This window comes from Lepidochelys kempii, chromosome 14 (genome assembly GCF_965140285.1).
Source record: "Lepidochelys kempii isolate rLepKem1 chromosome 14, rLepKem1.hap1, whole genome shotgun sequence".
In the NCBI taxonomy this organism is placed as follows: Eukaryota; Metazoa; Chordata; order Testudines; family Cheloniidae; genus Lepidochelys; species Lepidochelys kempii.
The window spans coordinates 14718533-14744379 of record NC_136393.1 but is presented as its reverse complement, the minus strand read 5'-3'; the positions used below and the strand labels follow the sequence as shown (position 1 = coordinate 14744379).

Below are 25847 nucleotides of genomic sequence, written 5' to 3'. Positions count from 1 at the left end.
TTTCCCTGCCCCTTGTGGGAGGCAACCAGATGACTTCACTACAAAGTTAGTCTTTGCTAGGTTGGCATGTCCAGACAAGGCGATTCAGTGGTATTTTAGCTCTTCCAGGACTGACTGACTGTCACTGTGTCAGGGATCATTGTAGTGCATAACCTAATAAATCTTTCTAGTCTTAAAAATTAAAATATACAAAAAATGTACAGCCTTAAAAAAAAAAAGTCACTGTCAATTTAATTCTGTTAGCTTAAAGTAACACATATTAAGTCACAGATCTACTATCCTTGCCTTATGGGCTTGCACCAGGTATAAGAAGTGCTCCTTGTTCTTTGGCTTTCTGGCTGTTGCAAGGCTTTGGGCTCTGCCTCTGATCTGGATCTTCCATCTGGAATCTGAGGCAGCGCTGCTGAGTAGATGCTCACTGCAGGACCCAGATGGGTTATTGTGGAAAGCAGGCATTTCCTCCCATCTTCCTCCAGTTACGCTACATGTTGCGGTTGTGTGGGTCACAGAATTCTATGGGTTCCTCTTCGTTTAGATGCTTGTGACGTACATGACGGCAGGAGCAGCTTGTTTTTCAGGCCCTGGGTTAGTTGGCACTTCGGTGTATTGGTATCTGGAGGGGCTATTGGAGGTTGGCTTCAGAGCCTCTTTCAGTTTGTTCTTTCTGTCCAAAGCACAGAAGCTGAGACCCATGAAGAGTGCAGCTGACACCATGAAGAAGCTGGAGGCATAGAAGACATAACTGAACTGGCCAGTTATATCCACCAGAAGACCTGAAACAGAATCAGAGTTCAGTCAGAGCAAAGTTGCATACCAAAGAACAGTATCTTACATTGATATAGTCCCCAGGGACCCATATAGTTCATAAACTGCCACATACACAGCACTCAGTTCATCCACCATTGAAATGCAGCTGCCTCTGAAATGGAACAAAGCAGCTGTTTAATAACACACAGGAGTGCTACCCAGCCTGGTAGGACAAAGTGGTGATATCTTTTCTGAGCAGAATGCCAGACTATATTGATGCTGATGTGATGTAATCACAGTCCGTGAGGGTAGGTCTACACTTCAGCTGGGAGCAACCCTGGCTAGACAGATTCATGCAGCTCAGCTTAATTTAGCAGCATGGGATTGGCAGAGGCTCTGGCTAGCCATCTGACTCGGGGCCAGGTGGGTCCAAGCTCAGGGATGTAGTCTAGGCCTCTGCCAGTGCTGCAACGGCCATGCTGCTATTTTTTAGTGTGCTAGCTTGAGCTGATCTGAGAGAGTCTGTATGCCCGGGTTAGGAGGCATGCTCCCAGATGCAGTGTAGACCTCCCCTTTCGGGGAGAAGAATAATGAAGAAATTAACTAAATAAGGATGTGGCGTAATGGCTACAGCAGGTTGTATGTCATCCCCCATTCCCTCCCTCCGCCCGAAATAGCACTTATAGCAAATATTGCTCTGAAATAGCCCCAAAAAAGGCTTGGTCTGTCTCCTGTCTGAACCAGGCCAACGCTCAAAGTGTCCACACATGGATTAAGTTCTTCTTTGTGTGGTTTGACTGTGCTTTCTGCTGTCGCCATGACTGCTCCACAAGAGGACACATCATTAAAGAAGAGGTGGGGGGCAACCCAATTTCCATCTCATGCAATTCATTTATTTGTTTTGTTTCTGCAACTGGGGCCCCATAACCCTTGCTGCTGATAGTCACCGAATAGAGGAATGTGTTGCCTTGCGAACTCTGAGCCCAGGATAAAGCAAGTAAGATAACGGTCTGTACAAATCAACTTGTTTTGGCCTCTCTGCTGAAAACACTTTTAAATGGCTCAGTCAGGATGGGGAAACTTTTCAGAGCAACAGATATTAGCTAACCAATGCTGTTAACGTGGTGTAAAAATATAAAGTCATCTTGAAGGGTTGTTGGCCATACTGACCATTAAAATGTTGATATTTATTGTGTGCAAATAATTAACCCTCCCAGAAGCTAGGGATGGAAAGAAAAAGATTTAGATCAGGCAGTATTCAGCTGGTCTGTAAGATGTTCCTATACGCTTGTGTGTGTGTGTGGTGGGGAGAATTCTGCAGTAACGTTCATTATTTGCATGCATTAAATGCTAACACCTTAATTAACGGCACCCTTTGTAAGGATTTCTCCTTGTACTGGTATAAAGTGTCAGTACAAGTGCCCTGTTTATAGGTATAGGAGCAAAAGTAAATATATTTCTACTGTTTTATTAATAAGGCTGGGCCCTGCTGCAGCACCTCCTATCAGAAGATCTCAAAGCAAATAACAAACGTGGATGCCATAAGTTTCAGGACACTCTTGGGAGATAGAGACATACAGGAGATATTCTCATTCCCTTATTAGAATGGCCCCAGAGTTTGCAGGCCTGCCCTGCTGAATGCACACTTGAATGCTGTGTTCCTGTCATTTACAGCCGGAGCTGCCCTTGTACAGTGGGGAATGATACAGTACAAGACAGTATAAAATAGCATGGACGTGTGCCATATATGTAAAATGAAGAAGGAAGTGAGGTCAGTGAGAGAAAGGCATCCTGATAAGCCTGGGGAGAGGCAGGCTGGCATTTCATCAGCGTTAGGTGCGTTATAAGGCATGGGGCAGAATGGCATGAGGCTCATACCAGTGTAGCATTAATGCACTGGCTGTCAACTCTTGATTTTTCTGTGGCTGGCATATCCCACCCAAACTCTCTTCGATCCTACATGATCCTAATCTGATTTAACCATTGGCTGGGCCCCTTTCAGGCTCTTCCAGGTGGGGGCAACCTGTTCAGGAGATTAAATTCAGGCTTGAAGCAGCAGCCTGTTCTGGCTGCTGTCATGCTGAATTGATGACTCTGTACGCAGCTTTGCATCTAGGGCACCATTAGAGGATATCAGTGTTCTCAGAATCAGTTATTGCTACTTCTGTGCATCCAGCGTGGGCTACTTCAGAACAACACAAAATTCACTCCCTGGGGCATATCAGTGTCCTCTCCATAGCACACCCAGCTCCTACTGAGTCAGGGAGTCAGACCCTAAGCCAAGGATTCACAGTCAGTACCAAATGTTCCTCTTGATAGTCAGCCATCTGAGTTATTTGCTGGGTTGTACCACAGTACGTTACGCAGAAGGAGCAGAGATACTGAGAAGACACCTAGGGTGAACTGCCACTTTACTGGAGGGGCTCAGCACCACTAAGCGTCTTTGTCAGTTTCTGTCCTTTCTGCATAGACTGTTGCAGTATAACACAGCAAATAACTCTGATGACTATCAAGAAGGAGACTGAGTAAATTGTTCCAATGGGTAATTACCCTCATTGTTAATTTCTACTGTATTTTCCAGTCTGATTTGTCTAGCTTCAATTTCCGGACATTGGATCTTGTTACACCTTTGTCTGCTAGATTTAAGAGCCCTTTATTATTAATCTTTCATTCCCAATATAGGTGCTTACAGATCATCATCTCCTCAACCCTTAAACCACCTGTGAATAGGGGCTGATAACTCCCTTCTGACTCTCCTGTTAATGGTGCTTCCCACCCCATTGCCTATGGGGGTTTGATAGCTCCTCACTCCCTTCTTGTTACATTCCCCAATGTCTGTCATCAGAGGCATAATACCCCCTGTCCTTTCCCCAGCCTGCTGTCACCGGGTCTCCAATAACATTTTTGCGCTCTCACCTGCGAGTGGGGGTCCAAGGAGGATGGTGACGCTCTCCAGGATGGTGAAGAGGCCTAAGGCACTTGAGAACCTGTCCATCTCCACCACATCCATCAGCACCTGGAAGATCAGTGCCGCAATGCCACTCATGGACATGCTATAGATGAGGCAGTAGAGGATGAGCATGCTGAAGTCGGCAGAGATGATGCAGATGAGATTGCTGAGCCCATTGAGCAGCATGGCCAGGCTGAACAGGTAAATCCGCTTCCCAGTGAAGATATTGAGTCCTGAGAGCAGCCCAGCCATGGGGCGCATGAAGATATTAATGAAGCCAATGATGGAGATAAGGAGGGCGGCCTTGCGCTCCTCCACCCCGTTCCGGATGGCATAGGGCACCAGGTAGATGAGGGGCAGCACAAAGCCCATCACCATCCAGGCCACACCAATGGTGTAAATCTGGTAACCTTTGTTTTTGCAGAAGATATCAAAAGCCAGGTACTTCTGCAGCGTCTGCTTGCAAGCAGCAAACCTGGCCTGCTGCGGGGGCTCCACCTGATGAGGGGTGGCTCCGTTGGACAGCTGTGCATCTTCAGCTGAGTTGCCTGGCTCCTGTCCAGGGCTGGGCTGCAGCGGTGACCTGGGAGGCCCAAACTGGACTGGTCTCATCACGGCCCCACAGACACAAGCATTCAACAGCACACCGCCAAAGATGAGGAAAGTGTTTCTCCAGCCCATCTCATCCAGCAAGTACTGAGAAATCAACGGCCACAGTGTGAGGCCAATGGAGGCACCGGTGGATGCTAGGGCATTGGCCAAAGCCCGTCGGCGCACAAAGTAGTAGCCCAGCACAGTCACTCCCGCCTGGAAGCCAAAACAGGATCCTAGGCCTTTTTAAAAAAAAAAAAAAAAAAAAAGCAACAGCTTATTTCTATATAGTGCTTTTTTTGCTGGAAAGACCTCAATGACCCAAGCACCCCTTCTTCCACCACTGAAGTACTTCTCCTTCTGCAGTGCAGGATGTCAGCTCTACAGCAGCACACAGAAATGCTACTTGATAGTTCAGGATGGGAGGTGAAGTTGAATGCTGTACCTAGATGAAGTTGCAGGCAGCCTTCGGCTGGCATACATATCTAAACTGAGATGTGTCCAACAGGACACCCTATTCTTACTTCAATTGCTATGAGATTGTAAATGACCAGAAGTGGCCATGACTTCCATTTTACATCTCATGCAGCAGCAGCTCTGTGCCATACACAACACCATTTTGAGGCATTCGTTCACTAGGGGTTCAGAGAGAAGAGTGATGCTTATTGAATCCTCAACAGTACTAGGGCGTTGTTTGTAGGTCTCCCATCCAAACGTTGACCAATTCTAACTTTGCTTTGCTTGTAAGATCCCATGGGATCAAATCCCAAGGTGATCTGGCTGCAGACATTCATTGTTTTATGTTACTAGAGAGCAAGAGTCCAACACCACCTCCATAAGAGCTATTGAGAAGGGGAGAAGTTAACATAAGAATGGCCATACTGGGTCAGACCAAAGGTCCATCTAGAATCATAGAACTGGAGGGGACCTTGAGAGGTCATCTAGTCCAGTCCCCTGCACTTGTGGCAGGACAAATTGTCTAGACCATCCCTGGCAGGTGTTTGTCTAACCTGCTTTTAAAAATCTCCAGTGATGAAGATTCCACAACCTCCCTAGCCAGTTTATTCCAGTGCTTAACCACTTCCTAATGTCCAACCTAAACCTCCCTTGCTGCAATTTAAGCCCATTGCTTCTTGTCCTATTCTCAGAGGTTAAGAAAAGCAATTTTTCTTCCTCCTCCTTGTAACAGCCTTTTACATACTTGTACTTGAAAACTGTTCTCATGTCCCCTCTGTCTTCTGTTTTCCAGACTAAACAAACCCAGTTTTTTCAATCTTCCCTCATAGGTCATGTTTTCTAGACCTTTAATCATCTGTGTTGCTCTTCTCTGGACTCTAGCCCAGTATCCTGTCTTCCGACAGTGACCAATGCCAGGTGCTTCAGAGGGAATGATCAGAACAGGTAATCATCAAGTGATCCGTCCCCTGTCGCTCATTCCCAGCTTCTGGCAAGTTTCCATTTTTATTACTTCTGTACAAAACCCCACCACATTTTTATGTTTGTTCTTAGAAAAAAGGTGTCTCCATCCCTCTGTAAATTGGGAGGAGTGAAATATGGATACACACAATCCATCTGGATAACATTCCCCCCACACACCCCATTTCAGTTCCAGGGAAATTAGGGTCCGAAAAATGTGTTGCACTGTATGGGATATATGCTCCCTCTCTCCTCCTCAAAAATAAATCACCAGCCAGCTTCTAAAAGTGGTAGTCTTTATTTACTGATTGTCCCCATTTGGGACCCTTAGCCCTGTGGGGCTCACAGGAGAAGCAGTTCCTAGGGATCCCAGCTGAACAAGGGGTGGAGTAAAGGGGAGTGGAGAAGGGTACTGGCTATTCAGGATATGAATCCTACTGCGCTGCAGTTCTGATCTTTCCTGTTTGTCAGATGAGGGAAGGAACCTATGCACTCATTCTTCCCTGGACACTAGCTACATCCAAATACCAACCACAGTGATTTATTTTTCACGTCCGAACTTGGTACTCACCAGTAATGAAGCCGGCTGTTACGTAAAGCTGGCTGATGGACTTAGAGAAGGAGCTGGCAACCATGCCCACTCCACTGAGTACGCCACCCAGCATCACAGTGAACCTGCAGCCAAATCGCTCCACCAAGATGCTGCAGAGGGGACCTATAAAGCAACCAAACAAGCATCAGGGCAGGAATCAAGGATGGACAAGTTCTGTCTTGGGTTTTACACTAGTGGCTGCAGGAACAAAGCTCCACTTGTTCTGAGTGCACAATATGATTTAGTTTGGAATTCCCCTGTGATTGTCCCTGGTCATACAGGAATAAAACCCAAGTCTCCTGATACACCCCCCCCGGCCCCTCCCTCATCTTCTGCTTCACTTACGTCAGTAAGGGAGAAGACTCCTTTGATCTGATCATCCACTGGCCGTTGATTAGGGTACGAACAAAAAAAGGATTTCCATTATTCTGTGGGGTGGATTCTGGGTTGAATGGGGGCAGAAGGGAGGTTCTTCAAATGGAATTCTGTGTGCACATGGTATAGATTCTGCGCACATTCTGGAAGAGGAGAAGAACGTGACCTGGATTTCTGTGCCCACCGGGAATAGATTCTGGGAAGAGCTCTAGCTCCATTTACCGGTCTCTAGGAAGGGGGATGGAAGAGTGTGGCTTTTTATATGTTTTGCAATTAAATCTTACAAACATCTCTCAGCCTCCAGTTCCGTGTCAGGGCTCCCCCGCAAGCTCCCTGGGTACACAGGGGCTGGAGCAGTCCACAGTGATACTCCTAGCCCCCTTTCCACTCCCATGGCCAGGTTTGCGCCAAGTCCAAAGAGCTTCCAGTTGGCTCCCTGCAGCACTCTGATCCCCTATAAAAGCAGAGCAATGGCTGGGGAGGGCTCCCGTACTGCAGGGGGGAGGGACATATTAGGGTGAGGGGGATATGAGGAGAAGAAGGGATGGAGGAAGAAGAGAAGAGGATGAGTAGGATGGGCAGATACTCCAGATGCTACTCCAGTATAAAAAAAGAGAGAAAATGGTGGAATGCAGCACCCAAGAGACAGAAACAAGAGGAGCAAAATATGGAGAAAATCCACCCAACCAGAAACAGATGAATTCTTGTGCAAGTGGGCTCAGTTCCCAGAGACTTCCCACTTTGCCCAGGCTGACTTTGGCCTGGAGTCCCTGCCAATCACAGCTGGGAGGTGCTGGCTCAAGGAGAGCCAGTTCAAGCCTCAGGAAGTCCAGTAGAGTACTGGCTGTAAACTCTGAGAGACCCAAACTGGCTCATCGGGCACCAGCCTGGGAAAAGGAAGATTTGAGCCCAGCTCTGACACAGAATTCTTGTGTAACCCTGGCAAGTCATTTAATTGCTTGAGACCTCAGTTTCCCTACATGGAAAAGGGGATAGTGCTTATTTCCTCTCCTACAGGAATGCTGTGGGGGTTAATTTGTTAATATATGTGAAGTGCCCAGATGCTTCACGGCTGGAGGCCTTAAAATGCTTGTACATAAGGCTAGTGAGAGTTTAGAGCTGGGTTCAAACTCTGCAGTGTGGGTTCAAATTCTGATTAAAAGATCACAGCAGCTGGTCAGAAGTTTCCCTTGCTGGATGTAATGACTCCTCCCATCTGACTCTGAGCCTCCAACAAAACCCTCTTTATACTGTTCCTTCCTCTCTCTCCAGCTCCACTTTCTTCAGCATCCGTTATGGAGCCAGTGCCTGCTGACAGTTCCCTGTGAGTGCTTTGCTGATGGGTCCCACTGGAACCTAAGCAGCTTCCAGGTCCTATCTCTTTGGGTTCCTGCTTGAAAACATTTCAGTAAGTGACTCTAAAACACTGGCAGTCCCAGAGCTATCTCTAAGAGCCAGCTCAGTGCTCTGCTTCCTGGGAAAGGAGCTGAAAACAACTGCAGGGCTAACCCGGAGGCACCGAGCCAAAGAGATGGAACGGCATTCCGAGCTCTCAGCAGTTTATAGCGAAGTAACAGAGTATCCAGTGTTTCTGAAGTCTAGAACTGGGCAACATTCAGCCAGGGCTGAGATTTCGCACTAAAGAAAAGACAGATCAGTCCCGAAACAAGTCAAGGATGGGAGAGAGATAGGAAGTGTCCTTGCAGATGATCATGTAGTAACAGAATGAGGGACACATTTTTGTCTGCATTAAAGTCAAACCTGTTAGGCTTACAGGCATTTAAGCTGTGGCCTGTGGAGTTGTGCATCTGCCTTGCAATTGCTCTGCCCCGGACAAAACTAATGCTGTGTTGCTGATGCAACTCCTTATGTCCATCAGTCCCAACACACTGGAAAATGGCGGGGGGGGAGAGGGAGTGTCATCAGCTCCCCTTTGAGGAGGGAGAAACTGAGCAGTGCAGTGATACAGTGAGAGATGTAGTCACAGAGTATAATGCTTCAAAGAGGCCAGAGCCCGTGTCTGCTGTAGGTCTCCAGTGGGAGGGCTGGGTTTTATTGTTTACATTGCTGGTGAACATTACATTGTTCTGCTAACAAGCGATTTCTATTCATCTAGCAAGGAAAAATATAATGCACAAGCAGTGGCCACTCTAGCTTTAGGCAGTATAGGCAGTTGTAAGGGTGGTAGGGGATGAGGCTGCCCATGGAGGGGCAGCTACCAGCTGGGGCTCTGGGGAATGGGAAGCAGCCAGGCTGCCTGGGCAGCATTTCTGCCCCCTCCCCAATAGCTCCCTACCCCTAGCATGGAAAGACCACAGCCACTGAGTGCTTAGAGTCAGGGCTGCTTCTGGTGTCGCTGCAGGGCTTCCCCCACAAGTGCAGCGACACGCCTGGCCCTATGTCAGCGCCCAGCCCATGTGGTTCTGCTGCCTAGGCGGCCCCCAGCTCCTGCCTCAGCCGCTGCTTCAACCCGACCACGTCTATGCTCTGGAGGCGCTGCTACCATGCAGGCTCTGAGCCCCATAGCAAGGAGCTCATCTGGAAAGGTGTGGGGGTTGCTGGGAATGCACAGTGCAGGGGGTGGGGTACAGGGGTCCGGCTGATGGCCTGGTGATATGGGGGGCCAAGGTGTGGAGCTGGGTGTGGGGCCAGACTGGGGATACAGGGACCCCCACTCTATCCAGTGGGAAGGAGTCTGCCACCCCTTTTGTGAGGGGGATCAATGCCCCCAGCCTGGGTGGCTTTTTGCGGGGCGGGGGGGAGGGGAATATGTGTTGCTCATTATCCAGGGGCCAAGGCTCTACAGGCTGGGAGCTGCCCTCTGCCGGTGCCCTGGTTTCAGACTGTTCCCATACCACGGGGTCTGTCACCAGTGCCCAGCAATCTCTGCAGCCCCGGGCCAGGATCTGGCCCATCAGCCTCCAACTCGGCTGCATGAGGTTCAGGGGTGGGGGTCACAGCAGCAAGGGAGGCACTGGGGCATCTGCCATGAACTCCCAAGAGGGTCGGTGGGGGGGCAGAACACTGAAGTTTCACCCAGGGTGGCCAATTGTCTTGAGCTACCTCTGTGCACAAGCAAGTTTGGATGTGTGCGTATATGGTCAGTTAAGTACATGTAAACTTATGCAGTTTTGGGGCATCTCATAGGCTCCTGGTAAATTGCTAATCTACCCCTTGGCATTGCAAATTTGGGTCACTTCTCTTTAGGGCTGGGTAAGAATAGCAGTGACATGCCGGCAAGTTGCTGGGGAGGAACATGCTCCTCTGTTTAAAGGACCTGTGTTCTAGTGGAAGAGGAGAGATGCTAGAGTTTCCCTTTTGTTCCTAAGAGGAGGCCCAAGGATTTTCAATTGTTTTTTTTTTTTTTTAATATAATGTTACATACGTGAATCTAAAATGGTCACAAGCTTCAGCATCAGCAACTGATCAGAGTGGGAAAATAGCCTGGCTCATGTTTGTGGCCTAAGACAATTCGCTATTTGAAACAAAATCCACAATTGTCAAGCAAACAGCTGAGTTTGATTAAAATGAAGGCTGCAGCTGCCTATATTTTGATCTGCTTGAGAAACTTCACCTGTTCATGGCTGAATCAGCCTTTGAAAAGGTCATTGGCCAGCTCAGCAAACTGAGGGTGGAATTTTATTTCTGAGTGGGGGAACTTACAGGATGGTGATGTAGGTTAGCCAACCCCAAACATGTAGAATTAACAAGTCCAGCCCTCTAAAACCACGAGACTGGCTTAAAAATCATGAGATTAAAAACAAAAAAAGCACATTAGATGTTTTTTTGTTGTTGTTGCCTTTTGGAGTCTGAGCCTTTAGAATGTGTGTTCTTCATGTTTTCAAGCTTTTCTCTGCAACCATAAAAACTAGAGATTATTAATTTTTTTTAAATGAAAACTGAGAATCTCATAAAGGCTCATGAACCCAGTAGTAAGGAAGGGCTTGAAGAAAACAGTTTAAAAAAAAAATCACACGATTAGTGATTAGTGCGTAGAGGCTGCTCAAGACAATCTGCTGTGCTGGGCAATACTGATGGAGACTGTGAGTCAAATTCTACTTTTGCTTACAGCGGTGCAAAGCTGGGCGTAGTTCTTTTGAAGTCAGTGGAGTTTTGCAGCCCTACAGTGGGGTGAGAGCAGACCAGAGTGCAGGCAAGGTTATGTTTGCTTAAACCAACAAACCTTGAGGAACAGCAAATCTGGGCAGAGCCAAACTGTTAAGAGTTTTCAAACACAGGGACAAACTTGGGTGATAGAAGGATCATTTTAGAGATCTCAAACAATATTCATATCTATTGATCTCTCTCCCATAGAGGTTTCTATAGTGCCCATTGGTGGTCCATTGAAGCATTGCATGGGTGAAATAGATCTGTGTGCCAAGGTCTGTTGTGAACATTAGTGAGTCTTCTGCTCTTCCCGGTTTCTCGAATGTTCTGCTTGTGGGTGTATATATGTTAGCAGCGTTTTTGCAGAGCTGCCTAGCAGTCTTAGATGCCCCATTCCATGTTCAGCTTTGAAAGCCACAGCCAATGCATATTTGCATCCTTCCAGTTATGGTAAGTAAACTATAAAAAAGGTGAGTCTTACTGCAGGTTTTTAAATATCAGATTTTTTTATCAGAAATTTCCTCTGGTAGCTCATTCCACAGCTGTGCTCAAATGAGGACAACCTACCATCAGTTCCTACCCACTTCATCCTGCATTGCTCAAGGCAGCGCAGCTGTCCTGTCAGGCCATGGATGGAGATGCTGGAAATCACTGATATAGCTAAGTCCTTGCCTGTTGGTGGTGTTGCAGATCAAGGCCTTGTATCTGGACCAGTATCGGACGAGGAGACTTGGAAGATGCAACAGTACAATGGTGGTGTGCTCATGGCAGCCCGTCCTGCTAAAGAGGCAGCCCATAGCATCCTACATAAGCTGCAGCCTCTGTACTGCTTCCACCTTCCTCCATCTGGTCATCCATTGAAGACCATTGTGGCTACTGAAGTGGCATTGATGGAAGGTCACAACGCATACAGGAAGTGTTAAAAATTCTTATGCAAGTCTGCTGAGGAGTAACCGACATGACCAACAGGTTATGAGGATTTATTACTGGGGAGGACTTAATTTCATACAACTCTCCTGAGCATGAATTTTCTTAACAAAGCCAGTGGATGGCAAGGAATATCTAGGGGTCGATTGGTTCCCTCATGATTTTGTTTCCTTCTTTTGCAGTAAACATACTGGAGTAGAATTCCCCCATTAGTATGAGCTGGGCAGAACAAGGAAGGGAGAAAGAACAAGCTGTAACAGATGCTTGAAGCACTGTAATCAGGTGGCCTCCTGCTTTAAGGGCTGGAGGCCTAAAGTCAGCCAGCTCTATCCAATTAGCCCTGCCTGCTGCACCTGGGGTGGGGTGTGTGGTTTAATTAGTAGAATCAGCTGACTATGGAGGAGCTGATTTCCCCCTATAAAGAGCAGCTGGAAGCTGGGTGGGGGGTGTTGCTTGGGGGGAGAGAGACAATGAGAGGGAAGTGGTAGTGAGGGACTACAGAGACTTCTGGGAGGGAGTACGCCCCAGGAGGGAATGCTGAGCCTTCAGGGAAAGGGCTTAAGGTAGTGAAAGGCTGGGAGTATGGACTTGATGGGCAACTTAAAACTCTATTTTGGGAATGATTTTGTTTTAATAAATCTAGTCCCAAGGAGGAGTTGTAGCTGAACCAAAAAAAGTTTTAGTAGCTTGATTGAGAGAGTCCTGTAAAGTGGGGAAAACGAGGCAGAGCGACCTGAGGTCATGAGGGGGTGCTGTGGAGGTGGCCAGGCTGTTCACGAGCACCTCTGGAAAGTGCTCCGACATACCCTGAGGTTCTAAGGCTATGTCTACGCTATGGGAATGATATCAACATAGCTATGCTGCTGTAACCCTGCAGTGCAGATGCAGCCTACAGTGACAAAGTGTTTTTTCCCTCGCTGTAGGAATCCTGCCTCCCCAAACAATGGTAGCTAAGTTGATGGAAGACTGTTTCTGTCAACCTCGCTGTGTCTACACTGGGGGGTTATGCTGGCATAGGTCCGGTGTTTAGGGTTTGGCTTTTTCACTCTGCTGACCAGCATAGAATTCAGGTTGTCCTATATTGTAGGGGTAGAGCAGGGCTTAATCAGTGCAACAAGGGTGGAAAGGCACAACAAAAGCCACACACACTCACTCTGAGCCTGATTCTCTTCGCATGTTGATTTCACACCACTTTGACTCCACTGAATACAGTTGCGTTACTCCTGCTTCACACCAGTGTAAGGAAGGCAAAAGCCAGTCCCTCTGTACTGTAGCTGACCCCAGGCTGAAATGGAGAAATACTGACTGGTATGCAGAGTAACTACAACTGGCTTGTAATTTACTGGTTACATAATGTCCTATAAAGTGCACCGGAGTTAGTCTTCGGAGAGTAAATTTAATTAGCATGAGCCAAACTGTTAAGAGCTTTAATTAGCATGAGGCTGGACTTTCCTTATCAGTTGGATGGCTTTCTGATCAACTTAATGTCTTTGTATGTGACTTTGCACTGTAGCCCTGAGCTCCCATGAAACAGTTGTTTGTAGTCAGGAAAATAAGAGCAATGGTATTTCCATCCTGATGTGCACCAAGTAAGATGTTCCCAACAGGATCTGGATAGAGATTGACATTAGTGCTGTGCCTGGTCTAAGAGAGCCTTTTAAAGCCAGTGGGCCCTGTGCTCTTTCCCACTGATATTAGGAGATGCTGTGTGCACAGATGGAGGGCAGCGCATGGAATGCTCAGCTGTTTCCAGATGTGAGAGGAGAAGGTATCCATCTGTGTCAGGAGAAACCCTTGGTGAGCTCTATGGTCCTGTCTTTATTTTCTTTTTGGAACAACTCTGCCGGAGGGTTGCTTCTCCTGCCAACTCCTGATGCCTCTGGCCCCTCGTTTGCCTTTTCTTAGGCCTCATCTCTGTTACAAGGGGTTGATTTTCAAAAGCACTCAGCATTGGCCTACTTCTGCTGTGCAACCTGACCCAGTTACAAGTGTTGGGGTCAGTCAGATGTAATTTGCAGAGAATATATTCAGGCTTGGGTCAGGTTAAGTAGCCTCTTATCACTGAGGGCTTGTTTAGGTGAACAATTAGTATGGGGCGAGTTGGGGCAAGAAACCACCCTACACTAGCTTGCCAGGGTCTAACTGTCCATGTGCATATACACCCTGGTGAAGCGCTTTTGAACAATTTGTTAACAGGCTTTGATCTAGTCCCATTTCAAAGATGCAAATGGATACTTAGACCATGGCAGATTAGTGAGGGGTAGATTTACAGCCCAGCTTGCTGCAAACTAATTATTCATGTAGACAGCCCTTAGTTTGAAGTGTGTATATTTTGGATTATTATATTTCGGGAGGACGGGTACAAAACAACTCCACACACTCAGGCTTGGGTTGGGTTTGGGATTGGCTGTAGTCTACTCAGGTTTGGGTTAGGCTTCTAAATTGGGCTGTGCTCTGCTCCAGTTGAAGTCAGGGATAGAGATTTCAGTGGGAGCTGAAAATTCCACCCACCGACCTCAGCCATGCTGGGAACCTGGATATAACGTGGTCAGCCCCTGGACTCCATTACAGTCTGGCTTGTTTTGGCTGGGTACATGGAACAGAGCTAAGTGCAGTTAAGTCCCTATCTACATCACAATGTGGATTTACATTGTAAATGTGTCTCATGATATATTTGACCCTTAAGGCCCCATCCATGCTAACTACAACCTTGTTCAAATGCAGTTTCTGCTAGCAGCATTCTAACACCAATTGACTATTGATGAGAGCAGTTATTTTTTGAGAACCAGGATAGACCTAAAGTTCCATCCATACAGCAAGATGTCAGGGGACAAGATGTTGTAAGATGGGTTGGCATTCTCTGGATAAACATGCCTGAAATGTATAATCATGTTTCTGTCCTGTAAATAACAGATAATTCCATAACCCAATCTGATCACACCTACACAAACAAGATCAAATTGTATTATAATGCAGTCCCTGCTGCCTTCCAACATGGTAAATTTTAGACTGTCCCCAGAGATCATTTTTACCATGGTTTTATAACATGATTATAACATGAGTCTCAAATCAATAATCCCTACATCCCCAATGGGTAGGGAAACCATGCTTGCATGCTAACGAATATGTTTAAACATGGCTCTAGTTAGCACATCTCTGATTCCAGCAAGGACAAAGTATCAGTTACCTAGGTTAGTGGTTTTCAACTGTGGGCTGCAGACCCCTGGGTGTCTGCAGACTGTCTAAGATTACCTCCATTTGAAATTTTTTAGGGGTTCGCAAATGAAAAAAGGTTGAAAACCACTGACCCTAGTTGGAATCTGCTAATTCTAGTAGGGTGGTTGTTTTTGATATATGAAGACTTGATTATTTAGTGCTATTCCAAAGGATGATCATTTAGTTCTGGGCCATATTGTACACAAAGGGGATTAATTTTAATAAGGAAAGATTTTGAGATTTGCTGCTAATGATCCAACATGGTTCATGTCACTTTCCAAGAACCCAGCTTCTGCGTATGGTAATTTAATAGGCATTTCCTGTACTAAGATGTTATAACTAGAACTAACACTCAAGGATGTTTAAAATGCTATGGCCTAAATTTTTAGAAGTGACTATAGTGATTTTGGGTGAGACACTTTGACGGGGCCTGACTTTCAGAAAGTGCTAAGTACCTGTCCTCTGGAAATCATGTGTCTCACGTTGGGCACCCAAAATCTCTAGTCGCTTTGGAATATTTAGGCCTCTGTGCACGTATTACTCTGCTAGATACCAGTGTGAACTGCTCCATCTCCACAGGGCTTTAATTGCAATACCCTTTAAATGAAATAGTTTCCCATGAGGCTTCTTCTGCACCTATGCCTTACATTTTTGCGTCCAGCTGTTTCTACTGAGGTGCAACCTCCTTTGAATGCCTCACCTGGTTGTCAGCTGCCATGTATTTTTCACCCCATTTGGGACAAATCAGACAGCAACTGGTTGCTTCTGACGAGGCCTTAGCATCAGCATGACTCAGTGTTTTTTTTTTTTTTTTTTTTTAATTTTTTTAAAGCGTTACCTCTAACCAGAACGGGGTGTGGCGGTATGCATGTGTAACCAGGAAAACAGTTCAGATGTTGAACCCTAGGCAACATGCTCTTCTCCTTTCCCCTAGTACCAGCTCAGATAGTCTGTTTACAGAACAATCACAGGAGAGACAGATGGAGAGAGATACACAGAGAGCTGAGCAAAACACACTCCATTCCAGGGGGAGTTCTGGAGCCAGCTGGATTTTTATTTTATTTTTTTCCTCTCCTGGTCATAAGAGTCTTGAAATCCAACACGATGGGCCCCATTTTAGTTGTCACCCCCTGAGTGTGCAGAGGCCGGGGGGGGGGTGGAGTGGGTTTTCCTTGCACACCTGTATTACTCTGATCTCTGGTTACACAGGCAGGGGAGTTGCAGTGCTGGCCGTGAGAGGCTACAGCTAGCTCAGGGAGCATGCTCTGCACAGGAGGTGTAAGGCACGGCTCTTCAGGATTGTGCTACTGGAAGCCTCCTATTCCTCTTCTGTCTATAGTACTTTTATGGCCCCCTTGCTGAGATATCTGAGCACCTCCCAACACTCTGGTAAGGTAGAGCAGTGCTATTATCCATGTTTTACAGGGGAGGAACCGAGGCACAGAAAACCTAAGTGATTGTCTCAAGGTCACACAAGGAGTCAGTGGCAGAGCCAGGGATTGGAGCCACGTTTTCCAAGTCCTACGGTTGCACCTTAACCACTAGGCCAGCCTTCCTAACTCCTTGTGTTTTTCAGGCGTAGCGTTCTCTCACCAGGACTTAAGCCTTTCTAGGAGCAATCCAAATAATCAGACGGCTCGCTTTCCCCTCTTGAAAAAGTATGTGTACTTACTAATACCAGAATCTAAAAGTAAGATGGAAAAACCTATTAATAGCTGACCAGAGTTACTCCCCTTCCAGCCCTACCAGTGACAGATTGTTCTCTCCAGAACATCCCTGAGGGTTTTGTTTATCGAGTTCAGCTGCAGGGGCTGCCACTGCGAATTGATCAGTCATTGTGATCTTACTGTTGGGAAATCTTTCCTGACATCCAGCCTACATTTCCCTTGCACCATTTCACCCTTTTATGTAATTATGAATCCGTGACTCAGCTTAAACCATTTTAATTTCTCTTTGAGTTATTTAATACTCCGAGGCACTTCTGTAGCCAAGATCTGCCAGAATGGGCCAGATGTTTTATGGGTGCAACTCCATTAGGATCACACCAAGCCCCGTTGTAGCGGGCAGTCACCCTGCTCTGCCTCTGAAGTGGTGAAAAGCCTTGGCTGATTGGGGAAACAGCCACAGCTTGGGCCATGCCCCAATCGGGCCACAACTGGCCCTATAAAAGGAGCTGAGAAAGAGTCTCTCTCTCTAGCAGTGGAGAGAGAAGGACCTGGCTGCCTGGGAGCTGAGCAGGGTACCTAGAGTGGAGCAGGACTGGGGGAAGGCCAGAGGAGCTGGGGAGCTCTAGCCTGGAAAATACGCAGGCTGCAGGCCTAGCTAAAGGCCAGGAAAGGTACTGGGGCTACAGAGGGGTAGCCTGGGAATAGGCAAAGGCAGCAGGTCCAAACCCCTTTGCCAATGATGAGTGGTTTACAGACTGCAGTCTGCCCCAGTGAGTGGGGGGCTAGATGGTGACTGGCAGTAGCCACTGAGGCAAGGTGGGGATAGAGGGTTGGGGGTTCCTCTGGATGGGGAGACCCAGAGTGTGGGTGTTCTGCCACAGGGCAGCACCCCAAGGTAAAGAGGCACCGGGGTCCGGGAGGGACAAGGGGACCAGCGGCAGGCGAGACACAGGCCTGCGGAGGGTGCTCCGAAGGCTGGAAAGAGCTAATTCCTGAGACTACCAGCAGGAGGTGCCGGACCAGTGAGTCATCACCTCGCTACACCTGTTCTTTTAGCTTCTTCTTACAGGTCAGTTTCCTCAGGCCCTTAGGGAGACTTGTTGCACTGATGGACTCCAAAAGTAAGACCAAGGATTTATTTTTGATTCTTAAACATCTAAAGTGTCCCTGGTTTTCTGTCACTAGATGGAAGGCTGTTCTGCATATGATTTTAGTATGCTATCTCATGATATTCTTCAGCTAGGTAAAACAGAGGAATAAAGCTAGCACATGTCCTCAGAGTGCTAATGAGATCGTAAACACTCAAACTTTGGTCTTGTAGTTACCTAGTTACCATGATTCAACAGAGAGAGAGGTTTTTTTTTTCCCATGGCCTATATAGATCAGCTTTACCTGTGTAGTATTTCTGGGTGTACATGTATCACTGTTACATAATTATAGATACACATTGATAAAGGCATATCTGTGTGCATTATACTACATGGGATATAGAATACTATTTCTTATTTTATAGTGGCTACAGGTCAGCTCAGTACCTCGCAGCACAGCTAAAAGGACAAAGTCCCTGCCCCAGAGAGCTTACCGTTGTATCTAGACATGACGTAACAAGGGCAACAGAACAATAGGCTGGGGGTGGAGGAAGATGGGCAGAGGTCATGGCAATAAGATGTAAGGGCATGTGAGCAACGTAGTTGGGAAGGGGTTATAGGATAAGTATGCACATATAGACATAATAGTCACTTTGTTGAGTCCCTTCTTGTGCATGTCAGGGTAGAAGTGAGTCTTTGGGAGGGAGTTAATGGGTGGGAGGACTGTTCTGGCCCCATAAGATGTAACTCTAACAAGCCTTGAGCAAAGAACTCCTAGCCCTGCACTCAGTAAACAGTACGTCTAATCCCAGCTTTATTACTGACTCGCTACATGATGTTGGGCAAGTCGCTCAAACTTTTGGGATCTCAGTCCCTCCATCGGTAAAATGGGGCTGCTAATACCTCCCCCGTGGACTGTGAGGATTAATTAATTACTAACCACATAGCTCTTTGATCATGTTAAGTGCTGCTAACTGTTGTTAATCTTGTAGCTTTCTTTTTCACCATGGCTCCTCACCCTCCCTGGCCTCCCAACCCTGGATCATGTGTGGATGGCTGTACTCCTTGCACAACCTGGGAATAAGCATTTTAATACAAAGCGCATTCCTGCAAAGGAGATCAGCTTTCAGGCCTGGAGATACACAAGTAAGTAGCGAGGGTTGTGACTGGGGCCATATGTGGCACAGCTGCCTGCCTGGTGATCGTTTCACAGCATCACATCTCTGTTTCAGAAGAGACTCCCAGTGACAATGCTCAGGCATTTGGTCACACACACAGCCACAGTGGAATCTGCACCCCTGCTACAGGGGCAGAGTTCAGAGTCCCCAGAGGTTTCAAGCCCTGGAGCTCTGCTGAGGCAGCAGCTCTGGCAAAGCAAAAGGCTGAGACCAAAGAGCATTTTAGGGGCTAAGGAGCCAAACCAGTGAGCTAGAGGAAATGGAGCATTGGCTCTGGGGTGCCAAATATCAGCCAGAACTCGCATTCTCATATATGGCTCAGTCATCCCTGGTTTATGTGGGCTTCCACTAATGTGTCCCAGGCTGCTGGGCCCCTAGCCATGGAAAGTCTGCCAGCCTGTGGTGGCACAAGATGGTCACAACTTCCCCTCCACTAGGAGGGCCCCCCACCCCCGACAGCAGGGGAACCCCGAAAGTGGGCAACAAACTGGCTGGGAAATCATGTCCAGTAAGCGCCCCTGCTCCAGCCTCCGTTGGTGTGGCTCCTAGGAAGTACATGGCAGAAACTAAAGCAGCCTTCACTTAGAAAAGATACCCAAACACCCCTTATACCTCCCTTCCGTGCAGGGATGAAACTGGCCCAAACTCTGTAGCTCAGCGTGACTCGCATAATTCAGAGATAAAAGTCCCCTGACCACTATGAACTGAGTCTGAGAGAGCTGGAGAAGACCACAAACTTCTTTGGTTCTGTGAAGCTCTGAATCAGCCCAGCTCCATGAAACTCTTTCCCTGATGTAACTGGCAGCTGCCTGGGTTTTGTGTCACAGCCCGAAGAGTTGCATTTAACACCATTGTTTTGTATTTGAGGATCTAGACTATATGGGTCTAGCAAAAACATCTCAGCATCCCTTTAAACATGGAGGGCAAAGTTGTCCCATTGCACATGCTAGGAGACTTGCTCTCTGGGGACAGAGAGAGGGAAGGGACAGGTGTATCAGGCTATTCAAAGGACTGTCATGGAAGAGGAAATGCATTTTTCCCATTCTGGAGAAGACAGCGTGAGAAGAAGATTGTCTTAGGCTTTTGTCTCTCTGGCATCTGGCTTACCCTGCCAAGGTGCCTCAAGGCTGAGCTGGAGAGATGAGGGAGCTCAGCATCTATGTCCCATTCAACCTGTGACCTCTCTACTTTGATGCTCAGAAAAGGCCAATAGTGCTGGAGAGACCCACCAGACTCCTTTCATGCAGGCCACTGAACAGCCAATGTTTGGTCACGATTCATGTTTGGGTGTTGTCCCCGTCCCCATAGCCATCAAACTGCCAGTATATAGCTACCTTAATGACATTTTAAAGGCTCATTAACTAAATGAAGCCTGTGTACTGGCTTAGCCAGGAGAGGAAGCTGAAGGCAGCTACTTGGCATTTTACTCACCACCTGCGTGCAGCACTGCTGTCACGATGGATGGGAACCATGACGTCTCACTGTTGGTGGCTTGGAACTCACGCTGCAGGTCTGTGAAGAAGACCCCAGTGGAAGAGGGGAAGCTCAGCGTTAGCCCCTGAAGCAGCACAGTGGCCAACAAGACCATCCAGGCCCATCCCCGGTCCTGAGCGTTGGAAATCCCATGTGCTGCTGCTCCTCGGGACATTTCCACTTTTACCTCCTTCCAAGCCAACCTGTTTGAAAAATCAGCTCAGCTGTCAGACGGTAGCACTTGGAGCAATGCAAGGAGAGTCACAGCACAGACACCTGCTCTCTGGCCAGGAGAACCAATGCCTGCTAAGCCTTGCTCAAAACACCTTCCCGTCTCTCACCACGGGATCCTGGCACCAAAGTGCCTGGGAAACAAGCCACCTTTCCCTTTTATTTCAAAAGAGGCTGAACATGTTCAGGTACAGTCCTGAACACACCCCCTTTGAGGTATGAATTGGTCTTGCCCAGCTCCCTCCCAGAGCTTGTTTTCCCTTTCACCTGCTTCCAGCACACAGTCCCCTTGCTGAGGGTAGCTAAGGTCATAAAATCCTCATGCTAAGGAGGGAAGGAAGCTCATGCAAATACCAACAGTAGTAAAAATTATATATAGCGCTGCTGAGTAGGACAAGCAGAGCTGGGCACCTCTGTGCAGCCTCTGTCTGCTCCTGGGTACAATTCAAGCTGCAAACCATGATCTTTAAAGTCTTTTACAGCTTGGGATTTGGTAATCTCAGTGACGTGTCTCATTCCACCCTGTCTCGGCCATGGGAGACTCTCTGCGGCGGTTCCCAGGGTTGATCTCTCTGGGTCCTGCAGCATGAAACGTTCAGCTGAGAGCCCCTCCTCCCCTGCAAAAAGTGTTCCTCTTTGGCTGCCTGCTGGGCTGCATGGGCCGTGACCTTCAGGGCACAGTGCAATGCTGAACACTGATACAGGGCTTTTCACCTGTGGATCTCAAAGCACTGTTCAAAGGATGGTCACTGTCCCTATCCTCATATCACAGCTGAGGAAACTGAGACAAAGAGAGGGAATGTGTGTGACTTTACCCAGGGTCTGACAGGGAGACGTTGGCAAAACTAGGAATGTAATGTAGGTCTCCCGACTCCGAGCCTGAGGCTCTAGCCACAGGCCCCAGCCACGGGCCCCTAGTGCCGCCTTGTAATAAATAGTGATTTGGTTTAGCAGTTGGTTGAGGATTTGTCTGGGTTTTAAAATTTTGATTTATTTGTATTCCTGTAAAGTAAACTCTCTTATATCCGTTCATGGAATAATCTACGCTAGCTCAGCATTTCAAAGGCCCCACCCTTTACTTTAGTTAACTGGGAGTCCATATTAAACAGCAGGCTGGTACCAGAATAGCCATTCTATAAATGAATATGATTAACGTGTGTGTGTGTGTGTGTGTGTGTACACATATACTGGGTAGGCAAGTTCACTCTATTATTAAACATATATATTACAGTAGCAACCAAAAGCCCTGCTTGAATCTCAGGCCCTAATTGTGCTAGGTAGTGTGTCCACAAACAGATAGTCCTTGCTCTGGAGCCCAGACAGTCTAAAAGAGACACAAACAGATGAAGGCTTTGGTGTGGAGACATAACATACAACCGAACCTGGGGATGATTGGCACTGTTTAATTCTTTGTATGCTGTGGCTGGGCAGAGATAATGCTACTGACTGGTTCATGGTCTTTCCCTTTGGTGTGATCAGATTGTTCTGTATTAGCTGGCTCATGGTCTAAAGTCTGTCCCCAGTAGTCACAGACCCAAAGACAGCAACCCAGAACATTGCAGTTCAACTTGTCTTTGTTCTCGATTGCACGGCTCAGACTGTTTTGTCCAGCTAATGATCCCTGCCACTCCCAGTTCCACCAGGTTTCCTATTTATACTCACTCACTGCCTACTAATTAATCTCTCATTACAATGCACACCTGCTGTAGCTTTCAACCAATTTCTCCATCTACTGTATATCGTTACAGGCCAAGTTTCCCTCCTCAGCAATCTGATTCACTAGTTTGTCTGCCCATGTGCCACTCCCTGAAATAAATGCTGAGACATTCTGCTTATAATATACTGACTAATGCAAGGAATGCCAGTGATCAGAGTGTCATGCCAGCTGCTTTCTGCCTGAACAAAAGTAAATGGAAACAAGGTCATTCTGGTGCCAATTTACCTGGCTCTGCCAAGTGGAACAACAAAAGAAACGCAGCTGTACAAAGCCTGGTATTAACTCTCCCTGTGGTAATTAAGTGATCACAGCAGTAAGTATGAGCACATTAGGACCATGTGAATTGCTGTACTAGAAATCCATCTAGTCCAGTAGCCTGTGTCTCATTAGAGAAAAGTGCAAGAAACCCTTTGTAATTCACCTGGTCGCTTGTGGAATGCTACAGCAGGTGGCGGTAATCTCTTCTGACCACATCTGAGGTTCATCTTAAGCCCCTCTGAGGCACAAAGGGCAGCTATCCCCTGAAATATTACTAGCCTTGTGTAAGAGCAGAATCTGGTTTTAGCAGTGTGTCTGTCTCATGCTTTGTTAAAGGTGTTTCTTAGTGTGTTAATTTAGTGCTCCTGGAAGATGCTGGATTAACAGTCCTGGACATTGACTATGCCTTTCTGCATTGACACCAGAGGCAGCTGTTCTTTCACATTGCCTCTCGGTTATGGTTCAAGGTTGGGACCACTACTGAGGCTAGTTGGTCTCCATGGCTGAGTCAATCTTGGGTCAGTCAAGGTTACCAATATTAGTGATTTTTGAAAATGTACTCTGGATACCTCTCCATTGGGGCTTGAACTGAGATCCAGCAAACACCTTTCACATAAACTACTGAACAGCCATCAGAGGAGACCAGCTGTCAGTCACGGATGGATTGCTCATCCTTACTGAATTTGAACCTTTCTCCCCATTGCTAATTCCCCATGCCATCCAATCCCTTGTCTGCTCCTTTTCTGAAATGGACTGAACTCTTAGCCAGACTGGAAGGTGAGCTGACAGCCAATTGAAGGGTCAAATGCCAAGAGTCCCAAGGGAGTGGAGTTCAGTAGAGCACAGCTTGTTTTCTTTGTAACCAAAATGGCTGGAATTGTAGCTACTGAAATCCAGCGCCTCTTCCCCTGTGGGGAACGTTGCATTCTCAGATACTCTTTTGTGTTATTGCCTAACACATCCTCCAAGGATGACTGAAAAGCTTGTGCAAACTTCATTGTTTTACTCCCACGGTTAGAATATTGTCCACTCATTTGACAAAGTTCTTTTGTCCTGTAGGGCCTGATTCTGATCCCATTAAAGTCAATGAGAGTTTTGCCAGGGGCATTAACAGGAGCAGGATCAAGCCGCTCATTACTTGATTTTCTTAGGTAGGAGACAGCAGGCCCTAGTTGTTAGTGCTCATGACTGAACATCAAGAGACACGGGTTTCAGGCCCAGCTCTGCCACTTTGCTGACCCTATGATCCTACCAGTTGGCCTCGCTGTGCCTCAGTTTCCCCACCTGTAAAATGGGCTTAAGTCTATGTACACACCTGGAGGTCTTTTTTTAGGTGCTCAGCTGTGGCCCTTTCATGAGCAGTTTATGGCAGTGAAGATGGTGGAACAGTGCTGCCACTTCCTTGGGAACAGGAGGACCGGGGTGGGGTGGGGAGAGCAGCATTGGGGGTGAAGTTTTGAGTCCCTTGTTCTCTGTGCTAATGGGCAAGGGAGAGACGAGGCAGGAAAAGATTTGGTGTAAGGTGAAACCCAGAGTCGAGATGGCTAGTTCCAGTGCTTTTGCCTTTAGTTATCCCTGGGAAGGCTGGGCTGTCAGCAGACAAGGATCCAGCCTTCTCTCCGCAGTCATTAATGTTAGGTCAGTGATTAGAAGAGTGTCCCATCCATGATTTGGTTAGGAGGGATGAGGCCCCCACCTTGTGGGCATTACTCAAACCTGGCTGGAGGAGCAGATGTGGCGCCCTTGGGTAATTCTACTCAAGATCTCCAGTGCCAGGGGTGTTTCTGGTTCCCTTGCTGAGGGGGCATGGGAGGGGATCAGGGCAGTCGGGTGTGGAAGAGGAGAGTTTCCGGGGAGACTTTGGAGCCCAGTGGCAGATCTGTTTGGGACTCTGCCCAAAGGGCCCACAGGGGCTTTGGGCCAGAGGGGTCCAAACTCTGGCAGGAGGCTGTTTACCTCCACCCAGGCAGTCCCTGCCCAAAGCCCTGGCCGCAGTCCCCGCTGACTGTCCCGCACCTCGCGGGGGGCAGTGCCCTGGCCCAGTTCCAAGGCAGCAGGCGGACAGGGCTCCCTCCTTCAGCCTGCTGCGGGGGATACCCCGGGGGAGCAGCGCCCTGGGCTGAGCCCAGCCTGCCTCCCCCCGGGCCCGGCAGCAAGGGGTGGCACTGCCGGCAAACAGCCCCCGACCCCTCCGCCTTCCCTCTCCGGCTGGGTCACTGAGCGCAGCCCGGGGCACCCCGGAGCGAGGCACCGCAGAGCGCTGGGGCTGAGCCGCCCGGCTCCCGCCGGGGAGTGGGATCCCAGCCGGGGCCCCTGCCCGCTTGTTGGCGGGACGGTAACCGTGAGACCCCCCGCCCCCTCGGGGAGCGCCCAGCCCTGCGAGCCGGGCTCCCTTCCGCTCTCTGGCTGTGCAGGACCCAGAGCTCTCCTGCGGCTGGCCGCCCCCTTCCTCCCCGGCCCGCTCCGCTTACCTGTTCACACGGGCCCCTCCATCCGGAGTGACTCCCACCCAGAGCCCGGGGAGGGAGAGAAAGAAGGAGGGGAGCGCTCCGAGGGCACCCGCGGCTCTCCTGCTCCTTCCCCCGGTCCTCTTCCTGGAAGGGCCGTCCTGGCTTCTCTCCTTCTCCCTGCTAGGGAGGAGACGCGGCGGTTGCAAGCCAACGGAGCAGCTCAGGGCAGGCACATCTCTGGCTAGAGGGGGAAGTTCAGGGGCGGGTGAGTTCATCCAGTGGGAGAGGACTGGATCCACTGGGGATTACACAGCATCTGGGGGTAGAGGGGCACTGGGTCTCTTGGTGAAAGGTTAGATCCACTGTGGGCGGAGTGGAGGTAGAATTGGGAAATTGTTAGATCCAGTAGGTATCACTAAGTGGGGGGAGGGGAACACCAGATGTTGTGAGAAGTAATTTCATCTCATCAGGATCACAGATGCTCTGGGGAAGAGGGTAGATCCACAGGGCACCACATGGGAGCCAGTGGGGGATGACATTGTTTTGTTGGGAAAAGGTTCCATCGACCAGGAATATCATGGGATCCGGTGGAAATTAACTGGCTGTTTTTGGGAAATTATTAGATCCGCCGTGTGCTCACACAGCATCTAGTGGAGGGTGCGAACTGGAACAATCCGGAGCTGTTTTGATTCACAACGGGTTGTACAAGATCTGCAGGAGATACTACTGGACCAATGTCATGTTCATCGATCCAAGCAATAGTGTCACAGGTTGGGGGGGAATGGGATGGTCAAAGCAGGATGACTGAATCCAGTGGGAGAAGTCCAGATCTGTTGAGGATTTCACAGAACCAGCTGAGGGAAC

At 48.2% G+C, this 25847-nt stretch overlaps 1 protein-coding gene across 2 annotated transcripts; it reads right to left on the bottom strand.

Annotated features, from left to right (window-relative positions):
• Positions 1–207: 207 nt before the first annotated feature.
• SLC16A5 (solute carrier family 16 member 5) lies at positions 208–25305 on the bottom strand. 2 transcript variants are annotated; one of them, XM_073312030.2, is made up of 6 exons: positions 25005–25071; positions 23849–24010; positions 20286–20530; positions 6276–6419; positions 3664–4530; positions 208–773 (listed from the first exon to the last, which is right to left on the bottom strand). In XM_073312030.2, the coding sequence occupies exons 3-6, from the start codon at positions 20500–20502 to the stop codon at positions 532–534; spliced, it is 1470 nt and encodes a 489-aa protein (XP_073168131.1). In that variant the 5' UTR covers positions 20503–20530; positions 23849–24010; positions 25005–25071; the 3' UTR covers positions 208–531. The 2 variants fall into 2 exon arrangements, with proteins under 2 accessions (XP_073168131.1, XP_073168130.1); XM_073312029.2 differs by lacking the exon at positions 23849–24010 and having other exon boundaries at positions 25005–25305.
• Between the last annotated feature and the right edge of the window lie 542 nt (positions 25306–25847).